Source organism: Mustela nivalis, assembly GCF_964662115.1.
Source record: "Mustela nivalis genome assembly, chromosome: 13".
NCBI lineage: Eukaryota > Metazoa > Chordata > Mammalia > Carnivora > Mustelidae > Mustela > Mustela nivalis.
In genome coordinates, this window is record NC_139032.1 from 86,945,684 (window position 1) to 86,962,990 (window position 17,307).

The following is a 17,307-nucleotide window of genomic DNA, read 5'->3' on the forward strand; positions in this document are numbered from 1 at the left end:
GTCAATAAGGCCTCTCCTGTGCCTCCGGACAGGGTCAAAGATGACAGGTGGGACGTGCCCCGCACAAGCATGGCTGCCGCGCTCCCGCGGCCGGGCGCCCGCGGGCCGGTAGGGAGGCGAGCCTGCCGTTGGCGCGCATGCTCCCAGCTGCCCCGCACCAACATGGCGGCCGGCTGCCCGTGAGCGCCGCAGCCGCCAGCCGGCCGTTGCTGGGCATGCTCCTTGCGTGCCCCGCACCAGCATGGCGGTCGTCTTCACGGGGGTGACTTTAATTCTCGGTTTTCGGTTCTAGCCGGCTGGTGCTCCTTTCTTTTCAGAAAGCTCTGAGCGCCTTGGTGAAGCCGGGGAAAGGGAAGGGGTGCGGGGGTGAAAGGTGAGAGGGGACTGCAGGCATCCGGGCCGGCTCCTGGCGGGAGGAAGATGGCTGAGGGCGAGCGGCAGTCGCCGTCAGGTAGGACGGGCCGGACCCTACAGGGGTCGGGCAGGGGCGCGGGGGCGGTGCCCGGCGCGGGGGCGGGGAAGGGGTGTGGTGTGGGGGGGCTCCGCGGCGGGGTAGGGGGCGGGTCGGGAGGTGGAGGAACTCCAGTGGCAGGAGCTGCTGGGCGGGGAGGAGGACGTGTTGGGGGGATCTGGGGAGCGGACCCGGGGCTGCGAAGGGGTGGCGGGTGGGGCGCAACACCTGAACCTGGGGAGCCCGGGCGGCCCGAGGGCCCGGTGGGCAGCGCCGTGGCCAGAAGGGGAGGCCTTTTCCGCATCTGGGCTGTGCGTGCTGAAGTCAGCTCTTGAGCTGCTGGGGAAGCTGCCAGGGATGGGGGCGACAGTGATTGCTGTGGCTGCCCCCTGCCCCCGGGGTGAGGGGTGCTGCTCTGTGGGCCTGGGCCTGCCTGCACCCGGTTTCCAGACTCCTCTGCACCCTGCCCACTCTCATCCACCTCCCCTCTCTCCCTCCTGGAGGCGGGGCTGTGCAGTTTGTTTCAGTGGCTGAACATTTATTGAGAGAAACTGCCCTTGGTTGTGTAAACCACTAATTTTAAAAAGCTGGTTGTGCGAGATGAGTCTCTCCCTGGCATCACGATCCGTAACTTTTATTTACACTGTGGCCTGGCTTTAGTTCATCTCAAATAACTGGGGTGGAAATACTAGGGAAAGGATCTTACAGAGAGGCCCATTTCCTGGAGGAGGGGAAGGCTGTTTGCTGACGCGCACCTCCCCGCACCCGAACTAGGAAGGACTGACCGCAGATAATTTTAAAATTCTGACAGGGCCAGTAGGTTGGCCAAACACAGCTAATGTTTTGAACGCATTGGATATTCCTTCTAACTGTCTTGCATTTGGGGATCTGGAGAGGTCTCAGGGAGGAGACAGTATGAAGATCAAAAAAAGCATTTCACTCTTCCCCCATCAAATAGATGAACAAAGAGCTGGGTACGGTCTCTTATGGCATCTGAAACCAGACATTTACTTCATTTAGTACAAAACTTCTGTGCCTGTGCCCTCAGAAGTTCTGGTATTGCCTGTGAGAGATAGAAGCCAACCAGAATTCTCAGTGAGATGAATGTGTTTCCCGAGTTGGGTGGCTGGGGAGAGAGCCCATGCACTGAAAAAGATGAAGGCTCAGGGGGGATATCTATGGCTGGAGAGAGCCAGGTGCCGGGAGGGGGTCCTTCTTTGAAGTTTGAAACAGGACATTTTGGAACAAGTAGAAAGAACTACTTCACTCAGACAGTGTAGTGATGAAAACCTTGGATTTTAGAGTTGTACAGACCTGGCTCTGCCTGGCAGATCCCATTCTCTGAGCCTTGCTTGTCTCTGAAAATGGGGCTGTTAAATACCTTCTCCGCAGAGTTGTAGTATATGTTCCATAGACGATGAGGGCAAAACATGGGGCATTGGGAGACAGGGATAGTCAGGAAATGTTGATTGCTGTTGTCTTTTTAAAAGGTGGTACAGGTTGAACATGTAGGTTGGTTCTCAAATGACGGATGATATTACATTATGCTTTTGTTGGGGAGGAGGTTAGGGAACATCTCTAAAACTCTAGATATTTCCATCTTATACTGTGAGTTTATAGGCTATCCACTGGCACCTTTGCCAGAGATAAGAGTCTGAGGCCGGAGGAACTCAGTTATCATAGCTCCCAGTTTGAAGGCTTGTTTTTTTGATTTGAGATTGTGTATTCTGGTAACAACATGTGTGTATGTTTCTGGTAACAACGTGTATATGTTTCATCAGTGGTTGTTGCAGTGTTTCCTACAAAGTAGCCATTACCCCCCCCCCCCCCCCCCCAGCAGCAGGCCTGACTTGGAGGGTTTCCCACCTGTGAAATAAATTCAGAAAGGCTGTCTCCTGGCAGGGAATTTACGGAAGTGCTCTCTGTTCCTAATGATCATTTGCAAGTTGATTATTTGGAATGTGGAACACATTTTCCCATAAAAACAATGATGTTAGGTTACTAGCCTGACTTATAAAGCTTTTAATTTAATAGCATCTTTTTTTTTTTTTTAAGATTTTATTTATTTGTTTGGAAGAGAGAGAGAGCGTGAGCATGAGCAAGAGGGAGGAGGCAGAGGGAGAGGGCGAAGCAGACCTCAGCTGAGCAGGGAGCCGGAAGTGGGGCTGGATCCCAGGACCCTGATATCATGACCTGAGCCCAAGGCAGATGCTTCACCGGCTGAGCCACCCAGGCACCCCTATTTAATAGTATCTTAAAGTAGTAATTTACTAATAGTAGGGGCCTCAAGTTGGGTTCTGGGAACAGGGCTTATAGAACAGGTGGGAGGAGGAAGAGAGTTTCTGATTTGTGTTTTGGGCTTTGTGGTTTCAATTTTAAATTAGGCAGAGTTTGCCTTGGTCTCAGCACAGGTATCAGGTATCAGCCCAGGTCTCCAGGTATCCTAGAGCTTTCCCTTTCCTCAGGGCCTCTCCAGGCATGCTCCATTCTCCCAAATGTCACATGGTCCAGAACCATCTTGGGCCCCTGGCCCCTTTCTCCATTCAGGCAATGTCAGCGAGGTTTTAGGAGGACAGCAGGGGGACAAATTTATCGTGTGTTGTGAATGACTCCTTCTGGAGAGTTTGGGCTTTTCAAGGAAGGTGTTCATTAATACAACAGATCTTCAGCAGTAGAATCAGGCACAGCCCCTGTCCAAGACCCTTGGGACCAGGTATATTTTGGAATTCGGAGTATTCCCAGATTTCAGAAAGCAGCACCCCATAATCAAACAAAAATACGTCTGTAGCAAAATCTAAATTCCCTAAGAGGGATCTGCAAAGCATAGAAATGTCTTCATGCTGGTTTAGGTGTAACTTTTGTATGAAATGAATTTTTTAAAAAAGATTTTTATTATTTGAGAGAGAGAGAGAGAATGAGAGAGAGAACACGAGAAGGTGGAGGGTCAGCGGGAGAAGCAGACTCCCTACTGCCGAGTAGGGAGCGGGATGCGGGACTTGTCCGAGGACTCCAGGATCAGGACCTGAGCCAAAGGCAGTCACCCAAGCAACTGAGTCACCCAGGTGCCCCGTGTACCAAATGAATTTATGCCTAACTTACTTTAAAAACTTTGGGGTTTTAGAACTTTTTGGATTTTGGAATTACGGAGAAGAGACTGAGGGCATGTATTTCCTAGTGTCACAAAGTAAAGGGAATCCTACAGTGTGGGCTGGATATTTTCGGCAAAGGAGGCCACTCATACTAAGCAGTCCACTTTGGTGGGAGGTTTACTTCTAGGTCAGCACGTGGAACTGCCCTCTGTTTTCCTTTCCCCCAACTTCTGCAAGTATAGAAACTCCATTTGAAATAGGTTTTTTTTTTTTTTTTCCTGATTACAAAATTACTGTATGCTTTTTTAAAAAATGAGAGCGAGAGTGAGAGAGGGCATGTGCAGGCCCATGAATGGGGGGGGGGTTGGTGGGGGAGAAGGAGAGAGAGAGAAAGAATCCTTTTTTTTTTTTTTTAAAGAGTTTATTTATTTGACAGATCACAAGTAGGCAGAGAGGCAGGCCGGGGTGGGGGAAGCAGGCTTCCTGCTGAGCAGAGAGTCCAATGCCTGATGCTGGGCTCGATTCCAGGACCCTGTGATGATGACCTGAGTGGAAGGCAGAGGCTTAACTCACTGAGCCACCCAGGCACCCCGAGAGAGAGAATCTTAGGCAGGCTCCATGTCTAGCCTGGAGACCGATGTGGGGCTCTATCTCATGACCCTGAGGTCATGAGATCATGACCTGAGCTGAAATCAGGAGTTTGATGCCCAACTGGCTGAGCCACCCGGGTGCCCCATACTGAATGCTAGTTTTTAATAGCAGTAAGTAGCTTAGGAATGGAAGTCTCTTACACATCTTACCTCCTAGAGATGACTGTTAACTAACTTTGGGGTTTCAGATTTTCTCCAACGCACATGCTGATAGACGTGTTATTTATACCAAGTATGTATACCTTTTTCTGCAATAATGAGATTATATTATATATAACATAGCTTCATTTTTTTTTCTTCACTTATTAATATTTAGGCTGTTTTCCTATGGCAATAATTTAGGCTTCATTTTCTTAAAAAGCTATGAAGATTTCCGTTCAATGGCCATATCATTATCTACCCATTGCCTTGTCAGTCGATATGTACGCGGTTTCTACCTTTCTTCCGTTCAGTAAGGGCCTTTGTATCTATCTCGGTGTGTTTCTTTGGGCACCTGCAAGGTCGCTGTCTACATGTAGAACTGTTGGCTTGGTGGGTCTGTGTGGCTTTTTATTTCAGAAGTCAGTGCTGAGTTGCGTCCTCGGCAGATTCTACCCAGACTTCCACCAGCCGTGCAGGAGAGCTCGGGCTTCCCCCCCCCAGTCCCTGCCAGATGGTTTTCATCTGCCACCCGGATCTGGAAAAGCCATCTCGTCTCATTTACGTTTCTTTGCTTATTCTGAGGTTGGCGATTTTTTCCCAGTGTTTATCGGTGGCCTTTTGTATTTTCCACACCCCCCTCTTTGAATTGCCTGCTTCTGTCTAAAAGGTCAACTTGGTTTTATTTTTCTAACCATTCTCCGGTGAGGGAGCCGGAGGTGAGGACACGAGGAGCCGGAGCAGCGGACCGTGTTAGTTGTTGAGGGGCTCGCCAGTCCCGCGGGTCTCCGGGCTGGGGGTGGAAAGGCAGGAGGGGTTTGGGCTGACTGTCCTGGGGGTACACGTCTGGTTCACCCCAGGTACTGGGGGGTTGGAGTCTTGGTTTAAACGTGTGTGTGTGTGTGTGTGTGTGTGTGAGAGAGAGAGAGAGAGAGAGAGAGAGAGAGACATGGTGGGGGCGGCAAGAGAGACAGAGAGGGGCAGAAGGTTGGGTTGGGGGGAAGATTCTATTTATCTGTTTGCCTCTTCACTTTCTTTGTCAAGATTCTTCGGAGGATATCCCTCCGGCCACTCAGAGCTTCATCATTCCGAAAAAGGAGATCCACACAGTTCCAGACATGGGCAAATGGAAGCGCTCTCAGGTACCGGTGGTATCTGCACCGGAGGGCCCCAGGGGGGTGAAGAACTGGGGCTTTTTCAGAGGCAGTGAGTGAGCTCCTGACCTTTCCTGCTCTTGGAAGCAGAGCTGTTAGGAGCTGGGGAGAGAGCTGACAGGGGAGCCGGCTGTCCCTCTCTCAGGGCGGGGTGGGGTGGGGCGGGGGTGAGTTACAGCTGGTCTTGGAGCCAATGTGTCTAAGAGAGAAGAGGTTGTCTGTCTCATGGAAACCTAGGCCAAGGATGTGGCTGGGCCTAAAAATACCTGGGAACTGGGGCCTAGAGCAAGGGGAAGTGCAGACCAGCTTCCCGGGCTGCTCCGTGTGATAGCGGGCAGAAAATAGGAGCTTCTACCTCTTGGGCTTCTGGCATAGGCTGTGGAAAGATTGGGACCAAGAAAAAGAATGCCAATTTCAAAACCCCAGGGAAAGCCTTGGTCCCAGCTCCAGCCACGTGCCCACACCTGCTCTGCTCGGCTGGGGTGCGGTGAGGGGTCACTTGTACAGAAGGGCAGCCTCTCTTCAGGGAGTCTGCTGTGCTGACACCGAGCCTACGTCCTGCAATTGCCGTGGCTCCTTCCTGGGTCATGCAAGCCTTTCTGGCTCCTCTTTCGTAAGCCTGCCTCCTAAATATTTGCAGATGGTTATCATGTCTTTTCCGAGTTATATTCTCTCCCTGAATCTTCCCCAGGATAAACACCGTAGTCCCTGCAGCCGCTCCGAGGACACAGTTTGGGTCCTTTCATCATCTGGGTTTGCCTACCTCAAGGTTTCTAAACCTCAGCACTGTTGACATTTGGGGGTGGTTAATTCTTTGTTGTAGGGGCTGTCCTGTGCACTGGAGGACATGTAGTGCCTTCCCTGGTCTCTGCCGGCTAGATGCCAGCAGTCCTGCCCCCCGCAAAGCCTTTAGAACCAAAAATGTCTCCAGAGCTTGTGGGAAGTTGCCTGGGAGCCAGATTGCCTGGGTCGAGAACCACAAGTCTGCCCTGAACCTGCAGATTGGCTGAATCCAAACGTGGCTTTAGTTCCTTGCTTTCTGCCTGGGTCTTTTTCTAGGAGGAGCGGGTGTTTACGATGTGCCAGGTATTTTAGCTCATTTAAATCCTCACAAAAACTCTGGGAAGTTTGGGAATCATGACTTTGGGAATCATCTCCATTTCGAGGGTAAGAAAAGTGAGGCCAGGAAATAAAGACATTTAGCAAAATGGCCCAGTTGGCAAGTGGGTGGGGTGAGATTCAAGATTCATGCCCAGGTCCTCTGTCTCTAGACAGACATGGGTTGAGCCGTTTTAGGCCATGGGTCAGGACATTACTGCCTGCTCATCTAATCTGGACTTCTGCCTGTTTTTAGAAGTAGAGTTTTATTGGAACACAGCAAGGCTCATTTATATATTGTATGCGGCAGCTTTCACACTAACTGGCAGAGCTGGGTGGAGTTGAGAGTTTGTGGACCAGGCTTGATGGCCTGCAGAGCCTAAAATAGTTACTATCTGGCCCTTTGTAGGCAGTTTGTTGATCCTGCTGTAGGCACCAACGCTTTTTGGGAAGTGTTGGTTACTTTTTCTGATGGGGTGTATGTTGAACTATTTTGGATAGAAGACTTCCACTTGCTCTAAAGCTCACCAGTCAAGTTCATGGCCCGACAAGTGACTCTGTGCCTGGTCCACACAGTTTCACTAGGCTGCAGAGCGTGGCAACCAAGAGCATGGACTTTGGGTCAGAGAGGTCAAAGCTTGAAGCCCAGGGTTGCCATTTTCTCTTCTTGTGACTTAGGCAATGTGCCTACGCTGGCCAAGCCTATTTCTTCTACCGTAAAATGGGTTGTTGGGAGGCTTAAATGACTCAAAGTCCAAAAAGTACCTGGCCCGGTGCTAGGCGTTCATGAGCTGTCCTGAGCTGCGGGCATGGTTGTCACTGTCACAGGGATGAGGATGGTGGCGTTGGTGGAGACATTGCGCACAGCCTCGTTTATAAGAATGACCTGAGCTTGAGTCACCAAGAGACTTGGGTCCACGGGGAGCAGGGACCATGGAGGATGACGCAGCCCCTTGCTGCTTCCTGTCTTTGCATCCTGGTGTAGTTGGTAGAAATGACTGTGAACGCTGGCTGCAGACAGCACGACGGCTCGGACCTGCTCTGTGACCCCTTATTTCCACTTGGGGCTGTTCATGGGCTGTAGGAAGGTCTTGGTACAAGAATGGTCCCTTCTAGATACACAATGGTCAGTTTCTGGGGCTTGTTGTGGCTCTTGCTGGCATCTTGGATAAGGAGGAAGAGAATGAGAGACAACAGAGATGAGGAAGAAACAAGACCGAACAGAAGTCACTTGCTCCCGGGGCCTGCAACTCAGTGCTTTCTTCTCCCTGTGCTCGTTGTAACCTGAAACTAAGCAGGGAGGAGAGTGCCCAGGTGGAAGCTGGGTTTGGCTGTGCTGGGGGACTTGGCTGCGGGCAGAAGACAGTTTCTTCTCCTGGGAGCAGGGGGTCTGCACTGCAGGCGGATAGCCTGGCCTGTCTGGTGGGGGAAACATCTGGAAGACTAGCAGGGGAGGAACCTTCACTGGTATTCCTTGAACTCCTGGTGGTATAGTGTAACTTGGAGGACTTGTGGGGTCCTAGCTCCACGTCTAATGAGATGCTGATCTTAGGAGACCTTGGGCAAGTCATCTCTCCTGAAGCCTTGGTTTCCTCATCTATAAAATGGGTATAGTGACAGTGTTTACCTTGTGAGGTTGTGAGAAGAAGCCACTGGCAGGAATAGTGAGCACACCGCAAAAGGACTGAGGGTTCCGGTGTCACAGAGGTCATTGGCTTGCCAGCTCTTTAGGCTGGAGGGCATGGGTTGGGTATTTGGCGTTATCGTTCTACTTCTCCTGCTGGCAGGCCGGGGTCCGGGGACAGCTTGGAGCCCTTTGGGAACTGGGTGGAGCTGGGGGCTGGCCGGGGTGTGGAGGGTCAGGGGTTGACAGTCCTCTCCTGACCCCCACTCCCCACTCTGTTTGGTAGGCATACGCTGACTACATTGGATTCATCCTCACGCTCAATGAAGGTGTGAAGGGGAAGAAGCTGACCTTCGAGTACAAAGTCTCTGAGGTAGGCACAGGCGGGGAGCCTGCTGTAGCAGGGCCCTTCCCGGAATAGCTCCAGAGAGTCACGTGTGGTCCTGGCCCCCAACAGGCTGAGACAGGAAACAAGATCGCCAAGCACATGTGCGGTTGACATTTCGGTGTTTGTATTCCTTTTCCTTTAACAAAAATATTTATTTATTTGAGACAGAGAGAGAGAGAGGGAGAGCGCACGTGAGTGGGGGGAGGGAGAGGGACGCGCTGAGAGCGCTGTGAGCACGGAGCCCCACTGGTCCGCCGGATCCTGACCGGGCTCCATCTCAGGACCCCGAGATCATGACCGGAGCTGAAACCAAGAGTCAGACGCGACCGCTCAACCGACTGAGCCACCCGGGTGCCCCATGTACCTTTTTAAATGAAAAAGGATTACAGATGAAGTAAGTGGGCTTCACTGAAGGGATCACTAGTAAAAGTGCGTTAACAGCAAGCCGCCCTCCCACCGTCCTCCCCATCCTGCCCAGCTCCTGGGGCAGCCCTGGGAATAGTCTGGGGAATGTCACCCAGACCTGCTCTCTGAGCTCCTCCTGCTGCCCCGCCGCCTTCTAAATTCTGCCTCATTGAGGCAGGCCCCAACTGTGGACTTTTAGGTCGTGTCCCTAAATGGTGCTGCTTTGCACATCCTTACCTATGGATCTGTGGGCACTCTTTCCTAAGGAGTCTTTCTTGGAAGCGGGGATGCTGAGTTGAGGGTACAGAGAGGACAAGAGCTGTGGGGAGGCGTGCGCTTGTGGGCTACTGGCTCTTGGTGGATACCATCTCCCAGGGCTGGGTCCCAGGCCTCCAGAGGCCTCTTGGGTTCTTAGCCCAGTTGGCTCATAGTCACCTTGAGAATCTTATCTTAGACACCAGGGCCTGAGAGGCCTCTCAGCGCCTTATTCCACCCTGTTGGGTAAGGCCTGGCCCTGTCGCAGCCGGGGCTCTCCACCGGACCCTCCTATCTCTTCCTGGGCCCTGACTGGCTGTGGGGTGGCTGAGGTCTTATGCTGTCACCAGAGGGAAGCCGGACCTGTGCTGGGGATAGACCTCCTTCTCTTGGGGGCTGGCCCCCCACTGAGTTCTTGGGTTGGGGGAGAGAGGGCTTGTCCTGGAGCCTGTGGGGACGGAAGCTCGGCTGTGCTCTGTGGGCAGGGAGTGTGGTGGGGGAAGGCTAATCACAGGGGATGTTCTCATTACCCCAGCAGACCCCGAGGTTCCGTAATTTCCCCTCACGCTTTTGTCGTAGACTCCGCTCTGGCCAGGTGTCTCAGCTCAGGAGCTCTTCTCTCGGCAGGATTGCAGGGTGGTTAAGCGCTTGGGTGCTGGAGTCAGGCTGGCTGGGTTTGGATAACCTCTCCCTTCCAAGCTGTTGGCTTCATCCCCTCTGACCCTCTATCTCCTCATCTGTGGAGTGTAGGAGCCAGCAGACCGACTCATGGCCCCTGGGGAGGATTCAGTGGGATCCCATACACAGGCTTATTAGGATAGTGCCTCAGACATACTAGGTGACTAGTTTCTGTTAGCGTGAGCTACTTTTAAGTTCTCATCTCCAGTAGTGGTGTGATTGCTTCAGTTGGGGGCGCTTCCAGAGCTGGGGTTCATTCCAGTGCCAGGGCGATGACTTGGTGGGCAGAAGTGACTAGTTTGGTCTCCAGAGGTCTCCCAGCTTCTGCCCACAGCTGGCAGGGCCGAGGAAGGCAGGGCTCACCGCGTGTGGTCTCAGCCCACAGATGGGGGAGGGCCCCGGCACAGCTGCTGGGGGCTCCTGCTTCCTCTCACTCCTGCCGCCTCCTGCAGGGCTGGCAGCTGGCCAGAGGGCAGCCGGGCAGCCCCAGAGGGCAGCCGGGCAGCCCCAGCGGCCCTAGGTGGCAGCTTCCAGACCACCAGCTGAGAAGGGAGCGAGGAAGGGCGCTGTGAGTCCGTCTAGACCCGTGGACCGTCTAGACCCGTGTGTAGAAGACTCTCTTTGAGTTTGAGATTATATTGGGTTCACATTTTGGGGTTTTGCAAAATGTGAGTAGATAAGGGGCTTTTTTTTTTTTTTTTCTTTCTTTCTTTTTTTCTGTTGTTCGTTTGATATTTAAGTTGGGGGACAAAGAGAAAGAAAACACTGGCAAGTCATGGTTTGGAGAAAATTTTACTGGACCATGAAATGTAAAAGGAAGCACTGGTGTAGGGAGCAGGAGGGTAGTTCAAATGGTTGTCGGTGCTTCCTGAGGGCTGGGCCCCCAGCGGAGGGGCAGACCCCTCGGCCCCAACCAGTCAGACAATAGAGGCCGCCCCTGCATTCTAAAAGCCCTCTCCAGAAGGACAAGCTAGGAGCCTTTTAATTATTCATGACTCCAGCTGAGCTGGCAGCTGGGGCCCGGCTTCCGGCTTCCGGCTTCCGAGGCTTCCCCACACGTTCTTTATCCCCTTCAGCGCCTTGCCCAAGACGGAGACCGCCAGGGAACTGGGTCTGCCTGGCGCTTCCTGGGGCCAGAATTACTGCCTCATCGCTCTGGAGTCCCGGGTGCTGCATGGGGCCAGGCTTGCTCTGCCCTTAATCAGTTCCTGGTGACCCGGTTCTTCTTCGCAAAGCTGGGCCGTGGTGGCACTTTTCAGCTGGGCAGCTTTCTGTCACCCGGGCCCTCTGCCTCGGCCTGGTACCCCGGGAGCTTTCCCCTCTTACAGGTGACTTTTCCTCGCTCTCCCACCCCAAGCACAGAGAAAGGGGAGGTGAGGGACGGTGACATTCGGGCCACTGTCCCGTTGCACAATGCCGGGGTTGCTGATTGTGTGGCCTGTGGTGCGATTTGTGCCTCCCGGAGGTGTGTGTGGTGGGGGTGGGCATTGGCTGACAGGTACTCCATTAGCTCAAGTCCACGTGCCCTACCCCCACAGCTCTTGGCCCGGACCTCCCCGAGCCTCGCCTTCCTCCGCACAGCTTTTCACCTGGGCACCATCTTGCTGGGCCATACCCAGTGTCAGGGGCTTCTGGAGGTCTCTGTCTGTGCTGCTCGTGCCCAGTGGACAGGGCAAAACCTGCTCCTTGGCAAGGGCTACTTTTCCAGGGCTGCCTGCCTCTGAATACCCTCCCTCTGCCTTGTGCCCTCCGCCAGCCTTTCGTTCTGGCTTTTTTTTTTTTTTTTTTTTTTTTAACAAGCCACGCCTAGGAGTCCTCTCCTAGCTGCCCTGTGTTGTTGGATCAACAGCCTCACCTGATTTCCTCATTGAATAACATTCTGTGTGCCAATGCTGCCCTGGCCTGTGACACTGATCTCATTCCTTGGTTCCTGCCTGCTGTGGGAAAGGTGTAGGGACATGGGTTCCCTGACACTGTGACCCTACAAAGCGTTACACAGGTTCGGACCTTTGACCCAGGAGCTCTGCAGAGGGGGACCGCCCAGATCGTTTGTGGGAGGGAACAGTTGGGAATAACCCAAACATTTAACAGTATAGTATGTTGGCATGATGAAATCCTATGAACTTACTAAAGGCTATTGTAGAATTACGTTTGCACGTTGACATGGAATGAGGCTCATGAGGAAATTGAGCAGGCTACAAAACAGTGCTTGCGCTGGCGCCGTGTCTTAAAGAATTTATTTATTTATTTGTGAGACAGTGAGTGAGCATGAGCTGGGGGAGGGGCTGAGGGAGAGGAACAAGCAGGCTCCTTGCTGAGCAGGGAGCCCGACGCTGGGTTCAATCCTAGGACCCTGAGATCATGACCCGAGTTGAAAGCAGACGCTTAACTGACTGAGCCATCTGGACACCCCCAGACAGTTGGATTTAAGAACTCAATCCTGTAGGAGTGTGTGATCTCCCCAGCACTTACCACTTAATGCCATGCCTACGGGTCATTGTCCAGCAGCAGCTGGGACTTCCTTTTGTGGCTCTAGCTGGGGGCTGCTAGTCATTGTGGCTTGGGCCCCTCTATTTGCTTGCTACAGGCCATTGAGAAACTGGTCGCCCTTCTCAACACTCTGGACAGGTGGATTGATGAGACCCCTCCGGTGGACCAGCCCTCCCGATTTGGGAACAAGGCCTACAGGACCTGGTATGCCAAACTCGACGAGGTGAGGCGCCACAGGACATGCTTGGGGCCTGGGCGAGGGTCCAGGAGCTTTCAGGCATCTCAGAATCACCGGGGAGTTTGTTAACATGATGATTTGCTTTACCAAAAGTACAAATGGTTTTACTCTCTGCCCCTGCCCAGTCCTCTGCAGGGGGCTGTTACTGAGGTCATCGTTTGCGTTAAAGACAGGTTCAAGTGTCCCACGTGTCTGTGTGCAGGGGGTCAGTAGAATGAACTAGTAGATCGAGCCCGGAGTGCCGTGCGGCTGGAGAAAGACCAGGAGCTTGCGGGGAGGCAGCCTGGGATTTATTGGTCGGTTAGAGGAACCTGGGGTCTGACACATGGTGGGCTACTTTTTGGTAGGAAAGAGGGAAAAATGACAAGATATGTTTGTGCTGCTCAGTTTGCATAAAGGAACATCAGTGGAAGGATATGCCAGAGGCTTCCTGGCATATTAATGAGAGCCGTAACTTCTCTGAGGGCAGGGGAGAGTGGGGAAGGGACAGACTTTTCAGGGCATCCCTTTGTAATGTGTGTATTTATTTACTTTTTTACTTTTCGATATTTTTCTTGGCAAATCCCAACGAATTTAGCATTGTGCTTCTTTTTCTTGATTTTTTTTCATTTACTAATTAATTTTTATTTAAATTTCAGGTAGTTAACATGCAGTACAGTATTGGTTTCTGGAGTAGAATTCAGGGTATTTTTATTTTTTTAATGTCTTTGTTTTTGAATGCTATAACAGTGACACCTGTTCAAAGCAAGCAAAAAATAAAAATGTAGGCTCATGGGCCCTGTCCTTAGAAAAGCCTTTTGTCTGTAGGTCTAAGGTCGGGCCTAGGAATCCAGATTTTCCTCGGGTCTGGAGATTTTCCTGCCAGGTACCCGTAGACTGAGCCTAGAGAAACTTGGATCCTCATTTCTCTGGGCCAGTGTTTCCACCTGGAGCAGAGGGAGCCCCAAGGACCCAGCAAAATGCTGTCCCTGTGTAAGAGCCACCTGCGGCACAGGGTCTTTTTTTTTTTTAAAGATTGTTTTTGAGTTATAACTTAGAGGAAAATGATCCCGTCACAGCTTGCTGGTTCTCAGAGTGTGGTTTGGCCCTCGTGCCAACAGCTGTCTCCAGCTCTAAAACTTTTGGGCCCCTTTTGAGTTGATATCCCACCCCCCAAAACTCTTCTGATTTCCATCCCACAGAGTAGTCTTCTGTGTTTTTGAACTTGCAGACGTCTGACGTGTTCCGTTCGGTGTCCTGTCTCCGCGAGTCCCTGTGTTGTGCGGAGCAGCCGAGCGCTTCCGTCGCTGCCTGCTGTGCTGTCCCGGCTTCTAACCAGGCCACGGCCTGTGGGCGGGGGGCACTGCCGTGAAGGGCTGTTCCCACATTTTGTTTACTGTGACTACTGCTGCCACGAGCATTCTGGCCTGCGTGTTTTGGTGGACATGCGGCACATGGTCTTGCTGCCCTGGGAACGTAGAGAGAGATGGCCCCTGTAGGGACAGCAGCAGCTTTACAGGTGAGGGAGTTGAACGGCTTCTTTGCGGTTCCCTCTTGTCTTGTCCCAGACTCTTGTCCCCCGGAGGAAGGGCCAGCAGACGCAAAGCCACCCCAGGGTCGTCGCTCTGTGGCGTAAGGGTCAGCGTCTCCCACCTCGTCTTTCTGTAGCCAGTCAGCACAGGGAGCCGGGCTGGCCTGGTGTGGCCAGCTGGGCCCCGGCCAAGTGCTGCTCCTGGGTGCCTGCCCATCAGGATGCTGCCTAATCTGCTGCCTCCACTTTGTGTCTCTTGTGTTATCAGGAAGCAGAAAACTTGGTGGCCACAGTGGTCCCCACCCATCTGGCAGCTGCCGTGCCTGAGGTGGCTGTTTACCTGAAGGAGGCCGTGGGGAACTCCACCCGCATCGACTATGGCACAGGTATCTGCCGCTCCCGGCGTTTGCTTGGCTCCACTGCACACTTTCCTTGGGCTGCTTCCTCTTTGCTCCAGGGTATCTTGGGGCCCTCTGAGCAGGCAGCCTTTTGGGGTCTGCTGGGGTGCAGGGAGGCCCCGTGCCGCTCCTGCGGTTCTGTCTTGGTCCGCCAGGGGGAGCTGATGCCACGTGCCTGGTGGCTCTGTGCGGTGCTGGTTTCTGTTCAGTCTCTGTACTTATCACTGGCAGCAAAGTAATTTATTGAGCACTTACTGTATCTCAAGGCGACCCCTTACCAGAGCCTAGCTTCTGGCAGCATTGTGGTATTTCCTTGCCGGGCCCAGTGTCTGTGTGCTGCTGAGTTCTCTGGGAGAGGGCACAGGCAGGCACCTCGGAGAAGGGTTGCCTGGTGGGGGGGGGGGGCGCTGAGAGAGGACCCTGTGGTTGTAGGCTCCCCTTTCTGGCCTGCCCTGAAGTGGCAAGTGCAAGTTCGGCTGCTCTCTTAGGCCTTCCCCTTGCCTGGGGCTCAGTTTCCTCCACAGGATCACAGGCCAGGAGGCAGGCCTGGAGAAGGGCCTCCTTGAACCTGGGTCCTGGGGAGGCATTGTCTTCTGCTCCCCTGTTGCTGGGGAGCAGTTTATCAAGTGTTTTGAGACTTCCAGGGGTGGGGCTTTGACTAAGACCGACAGGGAAGGACCCTGAAGGGAGACTGGCCAGGTCAGCCGAGGGTGGGTTTTTCTTCCGCTGTCAGGTGTGCGAGAGCCCCTGAGCGATGGTGGCTGGGACTCTGGCTGGTGGAGATCAGAAACAGTGCAGGTGAGAGGAACACTCACAAGTTTCCTGGGCCCTGGAGGCACCTTCTTTCTACAGAGATGGGACAGGAAGTCCCTGCCTCCCTCCAAATACTTTTTTTTTTTTAAATAATACTGTGAACCATGCCATTTCAGTCCAGGGTCTGTAGTGCTGACTGGGAAAGGAAGGGCAGTGCCTTTTTTTTTTTTCTTTTTTTAGATTTTCTTTTTTTTTTTTTTTAAAGATTTTGACAGACAGAGATCACAAGTAGGCAGAGAAGCAGGCAGAGAGAGAGGAAGGGAAGCAGGCTCCCTGCTGAGCAGAGAGCCCGATGCGGGGCTTGATCCCAGGACCCTGAGATCATGACCTGAGCCGAAGGCAGAGGCTTTAACCCACTGAGCCACCCAGGCGCCCCTAGATTTTCTTTTTAAGCAATCTTGACACCCAACATGGGGCTTGAACTCACAGCCCTGAGATTAGGAGTCACATGCGCCACTGACTGAGCCAGCGAGGGACCCCATGGAAGGGGCTGCCTTTTGACCCTGTAACGTGACCATGTGTTCCCTGCTTGGAAGCCTTCAGTGGCTCCCGTCACTCCTAGGATACTGAGTCTAAGCTTTTTACATGGCAGTTAAGGCCTGTCTGATCACCAGCCTCATCTGCTTACACTTTCTTTCTTGACCTCTCTGCTTTAGCTATACTAGCCTTCTTAGTGTTCTTCAAACATAACCCATTTTTTCCCTCACCTCAGGACCTTTGCACATGCTGTTCCTGCTGGGTAGATTGCTCTTCTTGGTTCCCTCACACCCTGGGCCTTACCAACTCCAATTCATCTTTCAGATTAAATATTACTGCCTTAGGGAAACCTCCTTGAACCTTATGGCAGGGTCCCCCGTGATATCCTCCAGTTATTACCCTGTCCTCCTCCTTCAGAGCTAGAATTATAGAAGTGATTGTCTCCTTAATGTTTGTCATCTTGACAGAACATAAACTCTCAAGCAAATTCATGGATGGAGTTTCCATGGTGCCTGACACGGACTCTGGCTGCCCTTTTAATAGATACCCAACAGATAGATTGCGATTGACGAGTGAGTTAAACCTACAAAACAAAATGAGAATGTCTGTTTAAGAAGTCCACAGCCTCGGCCTCTTGGGCCTTTTAGAATTATAGTAGTGCTAGTTCTCAAAAGGGTTTGGGTCTTTCTGGAAGAGGCAGAGGCCCCATTATCTCTCATGTTAACCTTCCTCCATAGAGGGGCGGTTCTCAGTAAGTTGGACTCTGGTGAGACCAAGAACAGTCCTGCTCCTTTTTCTGGAAGACTCTCAACCTTGGCTGGTTTTTTCCTCCCCCAGGACATGAAGCAGCCTTCGCTGCTTTCCTCTGCTGCCTCTGCAAGATTGGGGTGCTCCGGGTAGATGACCAAATAGCTATTGTCTTCAAGGTGTTCAATCGGTGAGTGGGAAGACCAGAAGAGCAGCGGGGGTCTCTGTTCCTCCTCACTGCCAGGCTGGGGACAGGTGCCGGAGGGCTCTCCTGAGTGTTGGTTGCTTCTTCTGGCCTGTCCTAATCAAGCTTTGGCTGTGGATGGGGCGCGCACAAAGCCTGCTGACAGGTTCAGATTCAAGTAAGGACAAGCGAAGGAAAGGGCACGTGCCGACCGCTCGTGCTTCCGCGGCACTGGCCATTTCGAGCCATGTCCCGAGCGCTCCACACGTGTCTAGTTCCTAGATTTCCCCACCAGCCTAGGCAGCAGTGACCGTCATTTCCATTTTGTAGATGAAGAAAGGGAGGCCCAGAGAAATCAGCTGTCTTCTGATCCCTGAGGTCACACAGCCAGCTGAACCCTGGCCCCCCCCCCCCCCCGCAGTCGGGCTCTGACCGCTCTGCCCGCCCCCTCCTGCCCCGCAGCACAGGTGTGTGCATCCACCAGAGGCCTCTGACAGCACCGTGCTGTGCCGGGCCCCGT

The 17,307-nt window shown here is 52.9% G+C and overlaps 1 protein-coding gene across 2 annotated transcripts in view; it reads left to right on the top strand.

Moving 5' to 3' along the window:
• The first annotated feature begins 132 nt into the window (after positions 1–132).
• Positions 133–17,307, top strand: part of PTPA (protein phosphatase 2 phosphatase activator) — a 29,547-nt gene continuing 12,372 nt past the window's right edge. Inside the window, exons 1-6 of one of the 2 annotated variants that reach the window (XM_082695903.1) lie at positions 231–451; positions 5,373–5,470; positions 8,491–8,577; positions 12,518–12,643; positions 14,437–14,554; positions 16,694–16,793. In XM_082695903.1, the coding sequence (XP_082552029.1) occupies positions 421–451; positions 5,373–5,470; positions 8,491–8,577; positions 12,518–12,643; positions 14,437–14,554; positions 16,694–16,793 (560 nt within the window). In that variant the 5' untranslated portion in view covers positions 231–420. Of the gene's footprint in view, positions 452–5,372; positions 5,471–8,490; positions 8,578–12,517; positions 12,644–14,436; positions 14,555–16,693; positions 16,794–17,307 lie in introns of both variants that reach the window. The other variant, XM_082695904.1, reaches the window with a different exon arrangement.